Here is a 22,640-nt window from a genome sequence, read left to right as displayed (position 1 = left end):
GATTGAATTTACTATACAATTTTATGTGTTTTCTGCTCTTGAAAATCCTGAAATTATCAAAAGTGATAAAGATTTCAAAAATATTAGTATTAATTTCTCATGGAACAAAATTTGATGCCACAAGGGTTTCAATTTCTATATCATGTTATATATAATAAATCAATTCCCTGCAGAAACAATTTCCTACTTAGAAAAGAACATCCCTATACAAACTACAGTTTTAAAAATTATTCAGAGCAAATAATAATGTACTTTTTCCATTTGGATCCATGTATCTTTGGGAAGTATCATGTTTAGCAGTAACAGCCATTAAAACTCAGTATATCAATTAACTGAACTATGAAACAAACAACTGAATTGCTGTATCACAGTGTTAAATCAAAATGTAAATGAATACTTTGAGAAAGACCAAATTAATACATGTTGACAAGGGCAGCAATTCCTTATGTGGAAACCAGATTACCCAATCAATCTTTCCTTTAAATTGAAGAGTTTTCAGATTGATAACAGTTGTTGTCTTGAGGGAATGTCCCCAAACAAAACACCCCTTGATTGGTTTATAACAAATGATATGTAAGAAAGGATATGAAGGAGGTGGAAAAGAAAATTGTGCAAACCCTTTCAAATAGTTAAAAGAAAGGTCTTCAAACTGAGGATGAAAGACCAGCTCTGAAGGAATGACTAGTCAGCCAGATTCTTGTGCTAAAGTAACCCTTTATAAACTTTGTTAGGTTCACATTCAAAGTTGCCTCTAACATCATCTATCCTTATCTTCAAATGCACATTGTGTGAGGAAGAAAAAACATTTTGGCATTTTGGAACAAATCACATTGTGCAAGCAGGACAACCTGATAAGAGAAATATTGTTATCAGGAAGGAGTGTTCCCCAAGGTAAGGCAAGTCCGTTGCCTTAACACTGGGCTGACATCAAGCAAGTCTTCAAATGTAATCCATTCAACAGCAATATAAATGAAACTCGGCAGCACTGAAACCCCTAGAAACTGACATTGCATGCTTAGGACACACGACTAAGCTATGTGTTTAAAATTTCCTTCTTTTACATTTTCATGTTAAGACTTTCTATAGTTGCCATGACACTGGTTTCTAGTCTTAAATTTTCTTTCCATAATTGGATTATTTCAGTATTGAGGAGTAGCCTTAAATTCTAAATTAATTTGCTCTGATTAAAGTTGGTATGCTTAGAAAATTAATAGCCTTTTAAAAAATAATGAATATTTCTTTTGATATTTGATAACCAATTTTATTTTCTGACTTGGGTATCTGAGATCAGCAGGGTGACCTTCATTAAAACAGTGGATGACACCCACACGGTTCACCTGGCATAGACAAAGCATCTAACGGTGGAAATGTCACTGGAGAAAATGCATCTTGGGATGAAATTTCCCACTATTCCTGATAATGGGGATGTGGATTTTATTGCCTGAGTGAGTTGGAATATACAAATATAACCTTCCCTAAGGTTTAACTCAAGTACGATAATTAATGTGCCATTTATATCTATATACAAAGTCTCTAGTTTCTTTCTTATTAATATATAGAATAAACAAAGCAAGCCTACAATAAAAATGGTTGCAGAATCTATTCCTTATGTTATATTTTAAAGTACAGTGGTATCCATATAAGAAATTTATATGTAGGGAATAGGAACAACACAAACCACACTAAAGCCCTCTGTGATCTTCTAAAAAGACAATGTCAGTAAGCTTATGGAAATGTCATTGCTGATGGTGTATTTTCAGATGGCATATGCCCACATATTTTTATCTTCTTTGCCCTAGTTTAAAATATGAAAGTTATATAATGTTCGAGAGTTCCACTAAAATTGTTAAAGTAGCTTAAACCATGGTCAATGATGTTGTAGTAACAACTGGAGAGATAGTAGCAATCATCTCATGAACATTCCTGATGCATGGAAGCATTTCCAGAGGTTTTAAGCCTTCAGCAGTCCATGGTAAGAACCAAAAAATAAAATAACAGTGCTATCAGAATACAATCACAGAATTTCCCATATCATGTTAGCTGTGGTCCAGTGCTCTTCAAAACATGATTCCAGGTTGGGTTCCTTTTGTTTGTTTATTTACTTCAGCTATGTGGCAAGGCACATTTAGCTTGTAAACACACACTTTTTTTTTTTCCTTATTTTTTTTTCACTTTTCTTTTCATAGCTTGGGTTAATTTTGTACCATTTAGCTATACATTCAAATTCTTCACCTACTCTTTATTACAGAAAGCTTCTTTCTTCTCATGTTCTTCTTAAAGTTACAGATGACTCATTAGTACCATAGAAGAAAATATCCTTTGTGACAGTGTCCTGGAAATAGAATGAGGTATTTTAGATCTGTAGTGAAAATGGATGTTTGTTAATTATGGAATATAGATATGTATCCAGTTAAAAATGTACTCTTTCCTTGATTGTCTCATGGGCCATTTATGAACAACTTATTCTCCCTTTTTCTCAGCTCTTCTAAAAAAGATGCATACTGCCTCTTCATTGGAGCTGCATGAAGAGTCATATATGAATTTGTGATTTCAAATTCATGCCTGGTCTGTTATTGCTACAGGAATTTTTAAATTGTTATATTGGGTAGAGGGAGTTGTTTGTTTTGTTTTTAATTGGGATTAGGGAGTTTTTCTTGCAAAAGTAACTTAATAGAAAAGTAATTTAATAGTAATTTAATCAGAAAAGTAGATGGTAAATAAAAGCTTATGATTCCATAAGTTGTCTTATGAACAGTCCCCAATTTATAACTTTTTTTTTTTTTTTTGGCATATCATTAGCTCCTCTAGAACTAGCAGTCCCAGGGCTCTCCCTTCCACCCAAGGCACTATACTTGATTTCCAAATCTTTCTCCTCTTCATCCATTATTTCTTCCTTGTCACCTCCCCATCTCTGGCTCAGGAACAATCCCCAGATGATGATGATGGTAGTAAAATAATGGTTAGCATTTATTAAGCACCTGCTATATTAGGAAGAAACCCTTCAATTGAGAGTGACAAAAATCCAACAGAAACTAGTTTTTGAAAACGAACAAGCTAACTAATTAGTTAATAAATAAATGTATGTGTGGGGCGAATCTGGTTTTAATATCAAAGAATCCAGCAGCTAAAAGGACAACAGCAGGACACAGTCCTTTTCCATTTGGGCTCTACTTTCTCTTATGCCGGCTGCATTCACAGGCTGACTCTTGCCACAAGATGGCGGAAGTCACCACAGGTAGCAGCAAGCTAACGTCCTACAGCCTAAGAACCCCAAGAAAAAGCTCACTTTTTTTTTCAAAAGCTCTAGCAAAAATCCCAGAATCGGTTCTAATTAGTTCCCATGACCTCCTCTGAACCAGTTCCTGTAGTCTGGGGTATGTGATGGGCTCATCGACCAGATTAATGGCACATGTTGACCTATGTTGCCAAGGGGTGGGTCAGCACCACCCGAGCCACACGGGCAGACAGTGTGGAGCAGAGGTGTTCTCCAAAATGAAGAGATGGAGCCTGCTGAAGAAGCCATGCCAGGCAGGCAAAAATTATAACTCTGTCCTCAAAGCACTACTATCAGGATATTTACAGTTCCTCTTTAATCCTCATGTCCTTCCAAGATAACTCTTGTCTTTATTTTAAAATAATGAAACTGAGGTGAAGTAATTTGCCTAAGATCACAAAGCTATTAAGTAACGGACACTAGATTTAAAACAGATCTGTCAGCTTCTGTGGCCCATGGCCAGGCCACTTCGGGTGTGCAGTCTTTGCACTGATAATGCCGTTGGAAAAGAAAAGTCAGTAATAGAATATAAATAAGCTGATTGCTGCTTTTCCTGCCCCTCTACTCACACCACTTTGCAAGCTGTACCCCTCATCTCCTAGGTTGGCAATATTTCCCAAACCCAACTTGTTGCTTCCCTATTTCTCTCAGTCAGGGGCATGTCCTGTCTTTGTAAAAATTAAAATCTTTAAGACTCCCTAGATTTATATCAACTTCTAAAATAATTAGAAAATTACATTTCCCACCAGATTCTAATAGGGTGATAAACACCTTTTTTTTTTTTCAAGAGGACAGATTCAGGAAACTTAAATTATGTGCCTCTGTAAAGATATGCATTTAATTTGGGATCTGAAGGGTAGTAAGAAGAGGAGAGAGAAGTCTTCCAGGGAAAGGGAACAGCGTACAAGTGGACATACAATATAGCTGGGCTGTAATAAGTAGGAAGAGAATAAGATGCGGTTGGGGAGGTGGGCCAAGGCTAGATAAAGGTGCTTTGAAGTGCATTATTAAAGAGTTTGAAGTTTAAGGGCAAAATGAATTCTCAGTAGGACTTAAGTTAGAGGAGTGACATGGTCCACTTTATCTTTTTAACAATCAAGTTGGGAGTCTTTATGGAAGCTTGGTCTAGATTTTCGACAATGAAGACCAAGAATAATGGATGGGATTTGAATCTATTTTGGAGCTGTGCAAGTATCAGATGGCATTGTTTTCTTAATATGAAATTTGGGAGGAAAGATCGAGCAATAAAGTTCCAATGTGAAAATTGGTCCTGCTTTCAACTACACAAGTGTTAGTATGTGTATGAGACCAGACAAACAAACACTTTTAACCTTTTAATTCTCATATTTTTATGGCGCTTTAGAATTCACTAAGGGCATTCACATCTTTTCTATGCAGATGTAGAAATCAACAGGGAGTAATCTGCTCAAAGTTCTGACACAGCAAGTCTGCAAGAAAACTGGGCCTCAAACTAGTCCTCTCCAGTCAATGAAAACTTGAGCATATAATAATGTACCACACCCATGGTATAGGCTGAAGATACAGGCTGGAAAATATTTGCCCCCCAGATTGTATTTGCACCTGTGGTTACAGTTTCTCCTCTCCCAAGGTGAAGGCCCAGGCAGCTGTAACCCTGGCTAAGAGCCCAGCGGGGCACTTCCGGTGGGGTTGTCTCCCGAACTGGCCCCACCCCCTCCCCCACCATTACACCCCGCTAAAGCCCAGGGACAGGCAACTTTACAGACTCCTCCCTGGGTACAAATTCTTCTCTTTTGCATGAGCTTAAAACAGAGATTAAAAAAGAGGAAAAAGAAAAAAAAACTGTGAGGTATTGAGCCCACAAATACATTTGGTTTGACTCATGCAATATTATTTATTTTGAATTAGTTACCAAGATCTATAAATCAAGAGATTACACACACACACTCATGCATACATGCACACATGTATGATCTGCTTATTTAGGAGTTCTCTTATAATATCAGATCTGGCATCACTGGTCTGTATACCAAAAAATTGATAGGGACCTCCCACCACCTAGCCTCTGGGGCATTTTGGCTTGTGATCCCTGGCTTAAAGACTACATGTGTAATTAGGGGCAGGCGGGATACTAAAGCTTGAGTGTGCCACAGGCAGGCAAGTGCTGCAAGTTGTTCTTAGGCTGCTTATCTCTAGCCTAAAGGGAAAAATAGATAAGACCAGGATAGAAAAATAATGTTTAAATATTGCATGCTCCCTTCAGTCACCAGGTGGTAAACCTGTGAGAAAGCTTTCCATTCCCCAGTGAGCCAGAAAAGGAGGGAAATCTTTGGCCTGAATCCACAGGTTATCACAAAATAGGAAGGGAAGTAGGTAAGACCCTTTAGAATGCCCACAGCGGGGAGAAAAAAAAAAAAAAAAGTGTTAGATGCCATGGAGTTGGCCCGGATGAGGAATGTTGCCAGAGATATGCACTAATGAAATCTCTTGACTTTCTATGAAGTTCTTTACATCCAGAACTTCTGAAACATCTCTCCTCCTGCCACGTGGCTCTCAGTTCAGCCCCTCCCTTCTAAAGCTCTTCTCAAACCACCAGCTGAGAACCAGGAAAAGGTTGAATCCTCTTTCTGGCAGAAGATGGTGCCAGGGAATTTCCCTTGTTCACATGCCAGGGCAACATCAAGGGGAAAGGTGCATCTGACAGCCCAACTTGGAATTCTTTTGCTATTTGCAAGTCACAAGTTCTTCTACACGGTGATAAGATTTCATAGTACTATTAATACAGAATTCCTTTTCATTAAGAGTTACAGAGGCTTTTGAGTGGTATGTAAATATATATGTCTATGTGTATATGTATGTATATGTATATATTCTTTCTGTGGGAAAATATATTCCAAGTGTCAAACAACTGATTTCCAAATATATTTTTGGAGCATAGTGTATGTACAAGTTGAAAGTTGTTTAATTTTGAGGCTAAAGCAAAAATTTAATCAACCAAGAATGTATTCTATATTTTCTGTTGTTCATGATCATTGCTAACCTTCCTCTATTACTTTTGCCAGGGCGTTTACTTTAAGAGCAGGCAAATGCATTAAATTTAGAGGCAGTCCTATTATTTTGGTAATTTTTGGATAATGTTTAGATAAATATAAAATTGGGCCTTAAACTGAAACTATTTACTGTAAGGAACATGGCCCCTAGATCAAAAGAAAAGTTAAGATAGTGGACATCTTTAGAAAAAGAGACTGGAAAACTATGGCTTGTTAAATTCAACATCCACCTTGGGAAAAAAAAAAAATTATAAACAAATCACTTTCTAAAAACTCAGAGACAAAAATCACAGATTCATAAATAGCAATTTCTACCAAACTATTCTAACATAATTGTTTCCTTACTGACTATACAGCTAGGTCAAGGGGAAGGATTTTAATGCATGTGTACAACATAATCTCTGACAATTTGGGCAACTTTAAATGTTGCCCATTAACAGATACGGGTTCACAGCTCTGCTATTGAAGAATCACCTGAGGGATTTACTAAAAATACACAATACTAGACATCAGAATCTCTACTGAACTGCAATCGCGGCAACTTTATGAGCTAAGAATATGTATTCCCATTTTTCAAAAGAGACAAATGAGCCGCAGGAAAATGAAGTAACTTGTCTAGGATCGCACTGCTGGAAGGCTGCGGAGTCACCTTTGAGCCAGACATCTGACTCCAGAGTCTGCACTCTCAATAACGACAGGAGTTCCAATAAATCATACTTCCTATTTTCCTAATGTTGCTCTCCAGATTGTCAGACTGTCGAGTAAGAGGGGTGTTTCCCTGTTTTTCTTGGTTTGCCTTTAAAATCAGAATTGATTTTACTTGCTGAAGAGAGTCGGAGCTCGCTGTGCAATGCATGGTGTACGTCTAGGTCTGTGTTGCCAAATGCAATAGACATTAGCCAAGTGTGGCTATGGTACTTTACATGTGGTGAATCCAGACTTCGAAGACTCAGAATTGCTATGAAAAGAAAAAAAAGGTGCAAAACACCTCAATAACTTTTAATATTGATTTCACGAAATGATAATATAATGGATATAGTAGGTCAAAGAAAACATTACTAAAATTAATTTCACTTGCTTCTTTACTTTATAAGAACATGGCTCTTGGGATATTTAAAATCACATATGGGCTCAGATTTGTAATTCACATAATATTTCTATTGGACAGCTCTGATGTAGGTAAACCTTCGCTTATCCTTCTAGATTTTCTTCTGCTGGCTGACATAGTTGAACATTTACTAGTATATAAAATTCTTGGGGTCATGTCTCTTTGTTTTCCCTGTAAACTGTAGCACAGAGCTTTGCAAATATTGTGCTAAACAGTTCATAACCATCTTTTGCACTGAAGTTTAATTAAATTAATATTTGGACCTGAACTAGTTCCATGATACTTTCCAGGTGTTTGCCATGCTCATACATATTAACAGCTTATCATATAGGAGCTCAATAAATGTTACTTGAGTTTAATAACTATTTATGAAACGGTAAGTGACAAACCTGACCACCATTTAATGTATGAAAAGTTATACAAATGTATCCTTAAAGTGATATTTCATATATAGAATCTCCTTTCTGATTCAGTCAAAATGCTGTTTTGAAATTTGTTCTGAGATACATGATTATTCATACGTTAAAATGTTTCATGAGTTTTCTATAGCCATGGGCTCTAAAGAGAAACCTATTTCAAGCTCGATGCTATTTCTCAGCCTTTTTCCTCCACTACCAATTTTGAACTTTTTCTTTGGTATTGAAGTGACTTCGTGCAGTAAATATTATCCTGAGGAGTTGTGATAATGAAATTTTTATTGAACTAATTAGATTCAAAAGATGCTAAGGTACTTCACTATAATAAGCCATCCAATACATTCTTTTAAAAAGTCAATGCTAAACTATACATTCAGAATTCAGTTAAGATGGTAAATTTTATGTTACATGATTATTAGTAAATGCCTTAAGAAACACAGAGTCAGAATCGTTCATTATATGTTATTTATGTTACTGTATGTTGCTACTTTATTTTTTGTCTGCACACTGCTAATTGCTTTTAAATATATCTAATTTTTGGAATGTGATTCCATTCGCATTCACGGATCCTAGGTTCTTTGGGGGCTTTGAGCTTTTCCTCTGTGCTAAAAAAGCACTACATGAGATAAGCAGTCAATTGGGATTAGAATTCAATGTGTCAGCTAACTCAGAAATCCCAATACAGAATTTAGCACTCCTGGTCAACAGATACTCTCCAGGGAGCTTGGCTTCCAAAAATCAATTATTGGATTGTGTCCCTCTAACTCAAGAGCGGGTTTGATGGAGGCTGTTTTTATTTCCTATTACCCATGGAGTGATGATATTTATTTTAAAGAATAAGGGGTTAAAAAATAATTTCAAAAAATGTGTTAGTTCTATTGAATGATTTTGCATTCTACAGGACTAATTTTCAAGATATTTGAATTGGGAAAGCTGAAATCACTATAAAAGGAATGTAGTGTCTTAAGAGTCTTAGGATGAAATGAAATATGCACCCATTTAAGATTCTCACTTAACTCAGATGTTTAAAATATTAAGACAATAAATAAATTCTCTTGGCTAAATACCTTATGTATGATAAAATTGCAGGTAAGTATCAGGTACAAGGTAAGTGACACCCTTGGATGTCCTTTCTAGTTAGAGATCCAGTGACAGCTTGTCTGCATGGTGCACATTAGAAGTCACAACATTGGAATAGTTCATTCTGACAAATAACAGAAGTAGGCAATAGAGTTTAAATGGTTTATACTTTTATACTTCTATGTTGTGTTCCTATCTTACAGACTTTTATAGTATTGAATAAAGGGAAGGCCATCTTCCGGTTCAGTGCCACCTCTGCCCTGTACATTTTAACTCCCTTCAATCCTCTTAGGAAAATAGCTATTAAGATTTTGGTACATTCATATCCTTTTCAAGTGATCAATGTTAACTATTGGTGTGTAAAATCTGTAAGTGCTTTGTAGCTAAATATAAAATTGGCTTGGGAAATGTCCATACTCTATGGCTTTTATCACTCATTTTGTATCTTCTTTTGTCATATAAGCCTTATTCTTACAGTTCATTAGTCACATAGATATCACTGAAGCTTACAAAGTCTTTAATATTATATACATATATCTTTCAAATATATATTATACATCACTCTAACATTTTATATATAGATATATATATCTTCCTAAAAAATACTTTTATGTATTGAGTCTTACAAATCTAGTGTTAGGTGGCTATATTTATCCTTACCATCTTTGTACAAAGTTTGTGACGATCTAGAATTTGCAGTGAATAATGATATAATAACAGAGAAATCTATCTCCAGAGCCAAGTTTAGACGTATCTATTATATAAAGCATTTTAGTGTACCTTAGAATAAACCTTTAAGTATGTTTTCTATGGGAGAATGTCAGGGGGCTTTGGCCAATACTTAGTTAATTCTTGAACTTTCCTAATGAAATCCATGAGGAAATACTGCAATATTGGCTGAATTTCAAATTTAAGTCATTGAATTATGACTCTGTCATGGAAAACTGATTGCTTAGTAAAGACTCTGGAAGTTAATGAAAGAAGCTGAGATTATATTTCCAAATGGTCTTTAGAGATTTGACTTTGAGATTTCCATTGGTGTTAAAAACGGACTCCAACTAAATTAATCTATTCATATGCATTGGCAAAAAAAAAACTTTATTTCTGATTATGTCTCATTTGATGGCTTTGGTGATAATAAATATAAAAATACTGTTGTAATTTTCATAAACACATACTACCTGTTTTTTTTTAAAAAGATTCTAAATCTGAAAAGGCCATTCTATTTTTAACCTGATAGCAAGTGATTCCTTAGTGGTATAAATATAATGTTATTAATATTAAAAGATTCAAAACATAAAAATTATATGTTCAAGGTTTTTACATTCGTGGAGGTTACCTTATCCTAGTTTGTACTCCTAGTGCCATCATGTGGTCATTTGATGAAAACTTCCTTTTCAGTTATGGAAAATTTTTGTTTTGGCAGTAAACTGTAGTGGAAAGAATATTGGATATGAAGGCAGGAAACTTGTGTTCTACTCCTCAGCCAAGTTATCTAATTTCTCTAGAGCTTAGGTCTTATTTCTCTGATTTCTGAAATATAGTGATTAGACTAGGTGTTTGTCAAGGTCCCTTTCAGCTCCATAATTCTGTTATGTTTAGTCATTTGTTTGAGCTAACACTTGGATCGTCTCTACTAACATTTAGGCCTGCGCCAACTACCCTACACATTTTAACATGTAATCTGCACCTCAAACTGACAAGGTCTATACTTGATTAGCTACACTGTAGGAAAGTCAGTGGAGACATAAGATTCCATGGCAAGTGATTTGCCCAAGATCACTTTTATGTTGAATTTTAATTACATTCATATCACTTTAAGTCCTGGCCTTCTGGAATTTTCACTTTTACTCACATTCAGTATGGCTGCACTTGAACAAATCAGTCAAAATAGAGCGATCCCACACTCAGCACCATGCTGTACTTTGACTACATATTTTTTAGTGTATCAAACTTATTCTATAGCATGTATTTAAGAAATTACAATATTGCATGTATGTGCCTTCCTTCCCAATTTACTATTTTAGTCACCTGAATTAGTTCAAATTCAGATTAGTTCAAATCAGTTTTCTCTGCTCAAAATCTGTGCCACTCCAGATTGCACAGTTTGCCCACTAAAGTTCTCTGGGAAGTAAAGATATTGATTCAATAATAGTATCAAAAGCAACACTTTATACTCAAAGCTTTCTCATACATTATCTCACTTCATCTATACAACTGCTCTCTGAGGGTGATATTACTGCCCACATTTTACAGATGACAAAACTGAAGTTTAAAGAAATTAGATAATTGCCCACAAGTGTATGAGTCACTGCGTCCTGACTAAACTCCAGTTTGAGCTTCCAATGTTAGTTTTATATAATATAATACACGGATTTGGATTTTCTTTTGTGTGTTCCTTAACAATTACCTACATTATTCAGCATGCTAATTATGTGCACTATTTTGACAAATTGTGTGTTTATGACAATGAGTAACCCTCCCGACTGGACAAAGAATGTAGAGTAAGTTCAACTTATGTTTAAACCACCTACTATGTGAGCGCACGCGCGTGTGTGTGTGTGTGTGTGTGTGTGTGTAGAGAGAGAACTACATAGATATAGAGACATATAGACATGTATATCTATATCTATGCACTTAGGATTTTGAAACTATGCCTCAGTGTACTTTCCAAACAAAACGGAAGAGTATTTTTATTAAAGCCATTTCTAAGCACACATACAAAGCAGGAAGACAAATGACATTGGCCCTCGGGCCTGCTGGCATTAGATCTAATATCTGTCCTTCACCTATATTTGATGGTGATCAGAATCCCCTCACCCTTGGACACTCACCGTTTTTCCTTTAGTATCTATAGCGGCCAAAGCAAATGTGATGGAAACAATGGCAGAAATGAACCAATATGGTAGATCTTGATTCCAGTTAAACTCCAGATGAAGTCAGTGAGTTCAGAGTTTATCAGGGGCTATTACACAGGCCGTAAGAAGACCGTGTTAAGCCTCTTCAAGTTTTCATTGCCGTCGAGCACATCCACTTCATGTGAGGCCTCTGTCAGTTTCAAGCATTGTCATCAAAAAATTCACTGTGAAAAAAAAAATCCCCAAATTTGGGATTTTACAACTTGAAAATTCAATAAACTGAGGGCTAAACTAACTGAAGTGAAAGTAACGGTAGTGTGTTTGGAAACTGGAAGCATTACTAACTGCACCGACGGCTCTGCTCTGGGTCACCTCTGAGGGCAGAGAGACTGGATTTCTGTTACGTGGTGCTGGGGAGGCTCACCCTGCCCAGGTTGTAACTGCTCTTGCCCTGTGGTTGCTGACCCTGAAAACAACAACCACGAGGGCATTCCCAAGAGCCCTTTCCCTTCCTGGACACTTCCAGGTTGGAGCCAATCAGAAACAAGCAGAGATCCTACAGGAAATCATAAAATTTACATACAAAGAATACCTGAAGTACTGAAGTTAACATGTGAGGCCCATCCATCTTCAGTCCCCCTGGTTTCTGTGACTTTGATCTCTAACTTCTGAGTAGAAGGTTAAAACTTTGGAAACATCTAAATTTCTGAATTAGCCCAACATTTTATTCTAGGTTAAATTTTCACCTCTTATGACCCTAGAATTATCCTATTTTAATGTTAACAAAATCCTTTTTCCAAGTTAGTTAACTGTCTTATTTGTAGAAAGAGAAAACCACAATACTTGCTAACTTGTCAGTGTTCTCTCATTCATAAAACATGATTGAAATTAGCTTTTTACTTTCTAAAGGAAAATCATTTTATGCCTCTGCAATATTATTATCCATCATGTTCGTACTGGGTAATTTTCAGGAGGTTCTATTCATTTATGTCAATACCAAGACATTTCAGACAGTAGCTACGTAGACTTTAAACAGCATGTATTTATTACTCTGCCTTTATGACACTTTAAAAACAACTCTTCATATCTTAGGGGTAAATTTAGGCGTATGTTTTATGTCCATAAAAATAACATCAACCTGCTTAGATTCCTTTTTTAATATTCCTCCATTCCAATGGAAGAGTGATAAGAAATTGATATGCTATAAAAGAAAATTATTGCTTTATCAGTTCTTTTTGGATACTTGCCTCCAGGTACACCTTCACAGGAATATATACTTTTGAATCACTTATAAAAATTATTGCAAGGGGCTTCTGTTTAGAAGACTTTACTTTCCTTCGGGACCCGTGGAACTGGCTCGACTTCACTGTCATTACATTTGCGTAAGTGCCTTTTTTGAAATTGTAAGATAGAATACGGTTTGGCTTTCTATGCATGCTTATGTTTTTAAAAACTAAGCTTGCTTTAACTGAAAAATACCTTGGTGTGATTTATACATTTAAGCTCCTGATTTTATTTAGCACAACAGAGGTCAAAGTGGCATTTCACTTTGGCATACAACCTCTGCAGAGGGTTGAAGTTACAATTTCCACAAGTAACATGTCAGCAAACCTCATACCTGCCACTTGTTCAACACACACACAACCGCCTCCCACATGCACACAATATGAAAGCACAGGTGTATTCATAATACATCTATGAAAATGACTTTAAGAAATTATAGCCACAAACAACAGCTGGCTGCACAAATTTTCATTGACCTTACCTATATTATGTATTCTCTCTGTCTTCTTTTTTTTTAAGATTTTATTTATTTATTTTTTTTAGAGAGGGAGAGAGCGCAAGCAGAGGGAGGGGGAGGGACAAGTAGACCCCACGCTGAACACAGAGCCTAACTCATGGCTCCATCTCACAACCCTGGGATCATGACCTGAGAGGAAATCAAGAGTTGGATGCTTCACCGACTGAGCCACCCAGACACCCCTCTTTCTGTCTTCTTTTATTAGTTTGGTAGAATAATGGAAAATAAGCATCTATGAGCATCAAAACCTTCTGACAGATAAAACTAATAGGAAAAAATAAGGTACTTAATATATTATGTATCTAATATAGTAAATTATTATTTCATCAGCAAACTGATTTTTAAGACTTACGAGCAGACACATTCTCTGTCTCTTCCTATTCCTCACTTGATCCCATTTCTTTCTTCCTCTTTTCTTTCCCTCTGTGATTCTTTTTGTATCGTTCTTTACTCTCAACATAAACCTTCTTATCTTCATGTCCCATCCAGATACACTCAGTAATATGCACAATTTTTCTATCCATCTCCTTTTTTTTTTCTAGTGGTAAACTCCCCCAAGGAAGAAGAGACTCAGAAAAGTAATTGAAGGCCATTCAGGAGTAGGTGAAATTAGTGTGGAGGAAGGTGGTCCACCTGCCCTCACCATTCCTTCAGGAGCTGATTTTCTTGGTCTCTTGTAGGCACAATGGGGTAGACAGGAGGAGAAGTAGGGCTGACATACTCAGGGCTCCAAATGCTGCCTGTCTCATCTTAGTTCCATAACTAGTTAGGATAAGCCAATTCTTCCCCATTCCTTCTGGCCACAGTTCAAAAGAAAGCATATTGGGACAATTGTTTTTTGAGACTAAAGTAGCAGTAATAGGAGGGACACCATTGAGCCCTCAAAAAATCTTGTTCTTACCTTGCCTAACTTTCACTTAGGAGTTGCACTAGAAAAACCTTTACATGTACAGATAGTCAGTAAGGCAATCTGCCTTTTCCTGCCTAAATTTCTCTTGGATGATTTCATACCTTTTTTTTTTTTTCTAACTGAAACCCTCAAACTCTAGCCAAGAATTAGTTTCTATTTACTCAATTCTCCTTAGTTACACACGATGTTGATTATATTGCTTGCCAAAATAGCAACAGGATTATATACTTTATGAAGTTTGCATCTTAAATTATGTAGGTTAAGAAAACAAAATTATCATTTAGAATCACCAAGAAGGTCTTTATAAAAGGCCCAAGAAAATAATATAAATCCTGCTTAAATCTTGAATAACTGATTTAATTCTACAGGTATGTAACAGAATTTGTAAGCTTAGGCAATTTTTCAGCTCTTTGAACTTTCAGTCTTGAGAGCTTTGAAAACTATTTCTGTAATTCCAGGTAAGAAACTGGTGTAAGATGATAGGCTCCTTGTATCTCCAACTTTTCTTGTGTATTATTGTGTTGTGTGTGAACTCCCTATTACAGATACGTGACAGAGTTTGTGGACCTGGGCAATGTCTCAGCACTAAGAACATTCAGAGTTCTCCGAGCACTGAAAACAATTTCAGTCATTCCAGGTGAGAGCTAGGTTAAAAAATGGGGCTGACCCATGATTTTCAGTGACAGTTTCTTTGCTTGGCAGCATTACAGAAAATCAGGAATCATAATAAAGTAATCAAAATCATAATCAAAATCAAGTGCTTTATAGGAAATAATTCTTATTATTTGGACATAAGTTTTTATATTTTTCCGCTTTTTATCAGCGTAGGAGTTTAATAGTGTTTTTCATGAGATACTGAAATATACAGTCTGTGTGTGATTTGTATTTAGAGATGCCGTGTTTTGTTGTCTTTTTCTCCATGTCAGTTGTACCAGGGATTTGGTCCCTATTGAATGTACTAATTTGTAATTTTTTGTTCATTGTAGGTATTGATGATGATGTATATACAATGTAAATCCTAATATTGTTTTAAAAGAAAGGAAATAAGATAATGAAGAATAGCGTTAATCTTCATAGAGGATTTATTATCTTGAGGTGTAGTTATACCCCAAAGCACCTCCAGAATTATAGCAAAACTTTTCCTACTTATAAATAGGCATTTAAAAGTATGTATTCAGGTAATTTGCTATAAAACTGATAACTGACCCTAATGAAAGTAGGGGATGAATTTCATTAGCAAAAAGGAGAAATAGAAGAGCCTTTTCTTAATATAGGCTTCATGAAGACCGTGAACCTCCCATTATTTTCTCCCAACATAACGGGATATGATCTTCATTTCATTGTTTGGATCATTGTTTCTAGAGCTTATCCCCTTAACACTTTAGCCTACCATGAAGTGTAGCTTTTCCACTAGCATTACTTATTTTCAGACTTATGCATGAAATCTATGTTTTCAAGAAAATCGTGTGAGGCTTTTGTTATTTCTGACCTTCTAAGTCTTCATAGTCATAGCCTTCTTTCTTTAAGGCCTGAAGACCATTGTGGGGGCCCTGATCCAGTCCGTGAAGAAGCTTTCTGATGTCATGATCCTGACTGTGTTCTGTCTGAGCGTGTTTGCCCTGATTGGGCTGCAGCTGTTCATGGGCAACCTGCGGAATAAATGTGTACAATGGCCTCCCACCAATGCTTCCCTGGAGGAACACAGTATAGAGAGGAATGTAACTATGAATTACAATGGCACGCTTGTCAATGAAACTCACTTTGAGTTTGACTGGAAATCATATGTTCAAGATACAAGTAAGAATTTTTGTTATGTAAATTTATTTTTTCATTGTTGATTTGCCTTCCACCAAGGCATGGAAAATTTTCTCAAAATCATTGCATAATAGGTTGTGATCTCTTAATCACCATGTCAATGGTTTGCATATACACTTAATTATTTTACTGATAACTGTTCTAATTTTGACTCCTAAATGCCATTTTCTGTCGTATCATTATATGGGAGGCTAAAAAATTCAGCTGCAAAGAAAGTAAGTAAAATTTTCTCTTTTATGTAGTTTTAGTATTTGCCAGTGGCAATGTTTCAAAAGCAGAGACAGAACATAATTCATGGGGAAAGGGACTGTCTTTTTTAAAGAAAAGTATTAAATATATAAAACTTAGTCTTTAGATGGGCTTGTATCTTTATTATTTTAAGATAATGAGTAATACTTAGGAAAAAAAATCAAAGAAAAAACCTTAGTGACTGGTTGTGTAGAACAAATAGGATTAGTCATAAAAAATTACTGGTAGTTGGATAATTCTTAAAGTCATGATATAATAAAAAAAAAACCTAATCAGTGTCTTTTTATAGTTGGAGATCTAGAAAATATCTTGGATGATACCGATTAATTCTTTCATGACATTAGTGATATGCCAACAAATAATTTGCAAATAGTTGCAAATCTCTAGATTAAGAAAAATACATGTCAAAGCAATACATGAAATGTCCCTTATTCACTTCATATGATGCCAATAAGTCTACTGCTGTCACCAACTCCCTGAAATCTGCTTTTTTTTTTCTCTTCATCTAAAATCAAGGAACTGACTATGAGGATGTCACTTAGGGTTTGTTCTTTCTAGTGAAAATGTGCTGGACTCTATTTCTCTTAGAGTCAAAGTAAAAGAAATCCTAAATATCTGAGGCATTTTCAGCTCTATAAATTTGTATTTATCATTTTGCCTAACAATATTCCATCTGTTGAAAATATTATTTTAAATCAAATGCAAATATAAATAAAATGGTTTGTCTTTGAAAGTAATAGAAAATTAAATTTATTAAAATTAAAGATAGGGATGCCTGGGTGGCTCAGTCCATGAGGCGGCTGCCTTCAGCTCGGGTCATGGTCCCAGGGTCCTGGGATCGAGCCCCATGTCCAGCTCTCTGCTCAGCGGGGAGCCTGCTTCTCCCTCTCCCTCTGCCCTTCTTGTGCTCTCTTTGCCTCTCTCTCTCAAATAAATAAATAAAATCTTAAAAAAAAGTTAAAGATAAACTTTATGACTGAAAGTTGTATTTTCTTCAGATTTTCTAGATCATTGACTTTAATGGATAAAACTTCATTTATAAATACCTGATATCAAAAATTCATCCAGAAACTCTCATATTCCTTTCACTTTCATTTTAATTGAAAAGTTAAGAAATACTATCTAAATTTTCTTGTCTATGTTCAAAGAAGTAAAGACATTAGCAGTGGAAGTATTTCCCATTATGTATGTATTTTTGTATCCTCTATAAAACTATGCATAGAATAAATTTCGAATAAATTTCTCTGAAAATTTAACATCTAGAAAATATTTCTTTTTATAAAATCCAAAAATTTTTCTTCTTAAAACTTGAATATAGGGATACCTGAGTGGCTCAGTCTGTTAAGCATCTGCCTTTGGCTCAGGTCATGATACCAAGGTCCTGGGATCGAGTCCCACATCGGGCTCCCTGCTCAGCGAGAAGCCTGCTTCTCCTTCTGCCTGCCACTCCCCCTACTTGTGCACTCGCTCTCTCTCTCTCTCTCTCCCCCACCCCAACAAATAAATAAATAAAATCTTTAAAAAAACAAAACAAAAAACTTGATTATTTAAATGGCATGATCTCATCCATTTTTATAGCTGTGTAATATTTCGTGTGTGTGTGTGTGTGTGTGTGTGTGTGTGTACACCACATCTTCCTTATCCATTCTTCTATTGATGGACATTTAGGTTGCTTCCATATCTTGGCTATTGCAAATAATGCTGCAATAAACATAGGGATGCATATATCTTTTCAAATTAGTGTTTTCATTTTCTTTGGGTAAATACTCAATAGTGGAATTAGAGGGTATTATTTCACTAGGCAGTGGAATAAGTCAGATGGAGGAAGACAAATACCATCTGATTTCACTCATAAATGAAATCTAAAAAATATGATAACAAATGAATAAATAAACAAAAAACAGATTCAGACCTGTAAATACAGAGAATAAACTGATGGTTGCTAGAGGGGTGGGAGTGGGAAGTTGGCCAAAATGGGTAAAAGGGAGTGGGAGACACAGGCTTCCAGTTACAGAGTGAATAAGTCACAGGAATAAAAGGCATAGCATTAGGAATATGTCAATGATATTGTAATAACAGTGTGTCAGGGCAGAATGTAGTTATACTTGTGAACATAGCATAATGTATAGACTTGTGGAATCATTATGTTGTACACCTGAAACTAATGTAACATTGTCAACTTAAATTTTTAAAATGATGATTTAATTCGATACATTTCTCTTTTTGTCATCATTTTACTTATTTATTCAATAAACTTTATTGAAAGGCTGCTGAGCCCCAACAATAGTAATATAGAAGTAACTAATGATTAGACTTTCTTTCAAGGAGTAACAATATTTGTAAACAAATAATTACAATATAGGACAATGAGTACAATAATAATGGAAGTAGCTACCTATTCTGGTAACACAGGGAGAAAGGTTCTTAATTTTGCCATTCTTTAGTGGGTAGGAAGTAGAGAATATGAAGGAACAATTCACAAGAGAAGTGTCATTTCAACTTGATACTAAAACAATCTAAGGAATTTGTCAGAGAAAGAAAGCTTTGAGACAATATAATATTCACTTCTAGTAATTATTTTAGCTTTACTATTTAATATTTTTCATTTCATTTCTTTTAGTAGTTGACATGATTTATGCATCTTTTGCTATAAACTGCCTATGATATATTCTGGAAGTTGGTTGAATGTAAGTTATAATTAACTGTTAAACATTTATAAATAGTATTTAAATATACAGAAGAAAGAAAAAATACAATCCCTTTATTTTCAAATGTGTGGCCCTTTGGAAGAACAAAGGAATTGCTGTCATGCTTATCTATTTTTATAGCATGAAATTTTTATTTTTCACAAGGTTGGTGGGAAAAACACTGACATCTTTTAAATTTTTCTGCTAGCACCTGTGATTATCACTAATTTTATATTGCATTTGTAATGCAAATGCTCATCATTTGACTTTCTTTTTTCTAACCAGGATATCATTATTTTCTGGAGGGTGTTTTGGATGCACTACTATGTGGAAATAGCTCTGATGCAGGGTAAGCCAATAATTTGTGTGTGCTTGTGTATGTGTATACTTTATTAATACTTATTTGCTATAATTAAGGTTACTTCTAAGGTGAGGGATTATTTAAAGATTAGGCAAGTTTTTATGTTTCATAAGACAAAGAATAATACTTTTGCCTTAATGCTATGTCCCTTAGGATAGTATATGTGAGCTAGAAGATAACTCTAGAAGCTTCATTGTAGGGAAAATGAGCTAGAGTATGCTAAAATGCTAATTATCAACAGAAAATAGTTTTGTAAAATATTATTTAAAATGCTAGGCAATATTTTAAAGATGGCATCAAGAGGCTAGTAAAACTGTTATGTCAAAAGCTGGGAAATGTATGTTACTTACTTATCATGCTTCTATCCCTTGAGATAACTTCTATCCCTTGAAATAACCAATTTTCCTGGGTAGACAATGTTATAAGTATAGCATGCTATCAGAATAAAAAGTCAGCAGAACTTCTTGTAATACTTTCTTTTGTCCCTTTTATAGTCAATGTCCAGAAGGATATGTGTGTGTGAAAGCTGGTAGAAATCCTAATTATGGCTATACAAGCTTTGATACCTTCAGTTGGGCTTTTTTGTCTCTGTTTCGACTGATGACTCAGGACTTCTGGGAAAATCTGTATCAACTGGTGAGAATCTGAAGACATACATACCGCATTTACATAGACGCGTATAAGAAAACCATCTTCGTTATGAAATCCAAATCACAGCATAATATAGTAGAGGGAACAGAACTTGAAATTAGGAGATTTGAGGTCCTTTATCCTATTGATTATAACACACAGTAAGCGTAGATGACAGGGCTAGTGATTCTCTCTCATTTCCCTTTGGCCCAAAACCTATTTTCCACCCTTTCCAGACACAGGTCTTCTCAAATAGAAGGTCCATCTTCCCCTCCACCCCATCTGCCCCTCAAGTATTATTCCTCAGGTGGCAGGTGATGAAAATCAGTAAACAGACATAGAAAGATAACTGTGATGTCTTCCTTGACTTTTATCACAGGCTCAGCTCTTTGATGGAATCTCGATGGTATTTTATTTGATTCCGTTTTATTCTTGGTGAGTCCAAGAATTCCCTCCTAGAGATCAAAATGTGAATGCATGAGTTAGGGGAAAAGGAAGAAGAAGAGGATAAAGAAGCAGTCAAGGAGGTAGAAGGGGGTGTGACCATCATAATTATTATTTATGTCGGAGTCCTACATGACACACAAGTAAGTTGAAAATTGAAGCCACTAGTTAGTGAAGTGATATTGAAAAAATAATTTTAATGTTCTTATTGTCAGACGTTACGTGCTGCTGGAAAAACATACATGATCTTTTTTGTGCTGGTCATTTTCTTGGGCTCATTCTATCTGATAAATTTGATCCTGGCTGTGGTGGCCATGGCCTATGAGGAACAGAATCAGGCCACCTTGGAAGAGGCAGAACAGAAAGAGGCTGAATTTCAGCAGATGCTCGAACAGCTTAAAAAGCAACAGGAGACAGCTCAGGTAAATTCACCAAATCAAATATGTCCCGTCTCATGGTACTATTCTTTTTTATTGTTTTGGTTGTTACAAAACTACCAGAGAGAAAGTGAGAGACAGATAATTGTTTGACTCTACTTAATAGAAGCTGGTAGTATGGTGGATTAGAAATGATTTCTACATATTGATCATCTATAGATCATTTAGTGTAATTTTTCTAAGATGTCTACAATATTGACCACAGTGGAACTCTCTCATGCCTTTTTTTTTTAATATTTGTTGGTATAATTCTTTTATTTATTTATTTTTTTATTTTATTATGTTATGTTAGTCACCATACATTACATCATTAGTTTTTGATGTAGTGTTCCATGATTCATTGTTTGCGTATAACACCCAGTGCTCCATTTAGTACGTGCCCTCTTTAATACCCATCACCAGGCTAACCCATCCCCCAACCCCCCTCCCCTCTAGAATCCTCAGTTTGTTTCTCAGAGTCCATAGTCTCTCATGGTTCGTCTCCCCCTCCAATTTCCCCCCCTTCATTTTTCCCTTCCTGCTATCTTCTTCTTTTTTTGAACATATAATGTATTATTTGTTTCAGAGGTACAGGTCTGTGATTCAACAGTCTTACACAATTCACAGCGCTCACCATAGCACATACCCTCCCCAATGTCTATCATCCAGCCACCCCATCCCTCCCACCCCCCACCACTCCAGCAACCCTCACTTTGTTTCCTGAGATTAAGAATTCCTCATATCAGTGAGGGCATATGATACATGTCTTTCTCTGATTGACTAATTCGCTCAGCATAATACCCTCCAGTTCCATCCACGTCATTGCAAATGGCAAGATTTCATTCCTTTTGATGGCTGCATAATATTCCATTGTATATATACACCACATCTTCTTTATCCATTCATCTGTCGATGGACATCTTGGCTCTTTCCAGAGTTTGGCTATTGTGGACATTGCTGCTATAAACATCGGGGTGCACGTACCCCTTTGGATCACTACATTTGCATCTCATGCCTTTTTAATGTTTTAAGATTTTTATAACTAAAGGGGAAATTTGATTTTGGAAACTTCTCAGCTGAAAAACTTACTGAATGGGTACACTGGCATTAGGAGAAAATCCTAAGAAGCTATCTTTTCTTAGAAAAAAAGTTTTGGTTATCATATAAAAAAATGTTCATCTGGCTCTTAAAAGATAGTCTATTCTTTTCTTTAACCAAAAATATATAGACTTTTAATATGGTTGCTTACTTGCCTTTCTTATACAGTAAATAAAGAAGTGATGAAATAATATAATGTTCTGTGACAAAGCAGTATTCAACAGGCATGTGAACGTCACGAATTTTCTGGAGACCAGGTCACCTACGGATTGCTTGTTCTTATAGGGAGGTGTCAATACTCATCGTACAATAAAATGCCTGTCCTATAATTTCCATCTTCCCTCATGCTTTCTTTGCATACAGACTCTGTGTCTTTCCTTTAGAATAAAGTTGTTTGGGGAATATTAATTTATTGGCAAGAGTCCCTGTATTGAGGGTACTCTGAGAACAATGGTAATAATCAG

General features: G+C 35.6%; 1 protein-coding gene across 7 annotated transcripts in view; it reads left to right on the top strand.

The window, feature by feature from the left end:
- LOC118534495 (sodium channel protein type 1 subunit alpha) overlaps nucleotides 1-22,640 on the top strand; it is a 144,255-nt gene that overhangs the window by 66,618 nt on the left and 54,997 nt on the right. For all 7 annotated transcript variants that reach the window (XM_078070931.1, XM_078070935.1, XM_078070933.1 and 4 more), the window contains exons 3-10: nucleotides 9,111-9,231; nucleotides 11,324-11,411; nucleotides 13,019-13,147; nucleotides 15,022-15,113; nucleotides 16,004-16,273; nucleotides 19,513-19,576; nucleotides 20,083-20,224; nucleotides 20,878-21,084. In XM_078070931.1, coding sequence (XP_077927057.1) covers nucleotides 9,111-9,231; nucleotides 11,324-11,411; nucleotides 13,019-13,147; nucleotides 15,022-15,113; nucleotides 16,004-16,273; nucleotides 19,513-19,576; nucleotides 20,083-20,224; nucleotides 20,878-21,084 — 1,113 coding nt within the window. The remainder of the gene's footprint in view (nucleotides 1-9,110; nucleotides 9,232-11,323; nucleotides 11,412-13,018; nucleotides 13,148-15,021; nucleotides 15,114-16,003; nucleotides 16,274-19,512; nucleotides 19,577-20,082; nucleotides 20,225-20,877; nucleotides 21,085-22,640) is intronic.

This window comes from Halichoerus grypus, chromosome 4 (genome assembly GCF_964656455.1).
Source record: "Halichoerus grypus chromosome 4, mHalGry1.hap1.1, whole genome shotgun sequence".
Classification (NCBI taxonomy): domain Eukaryota; kingdom Metazoa; phylum Chordata; class Mammalia; order Carnivora; family Phocidae; genus Halichoerus; species Halichoerus grypus.
This window is presented reverse-complemented; position numbering and strand designations above follow the sequence as displayed.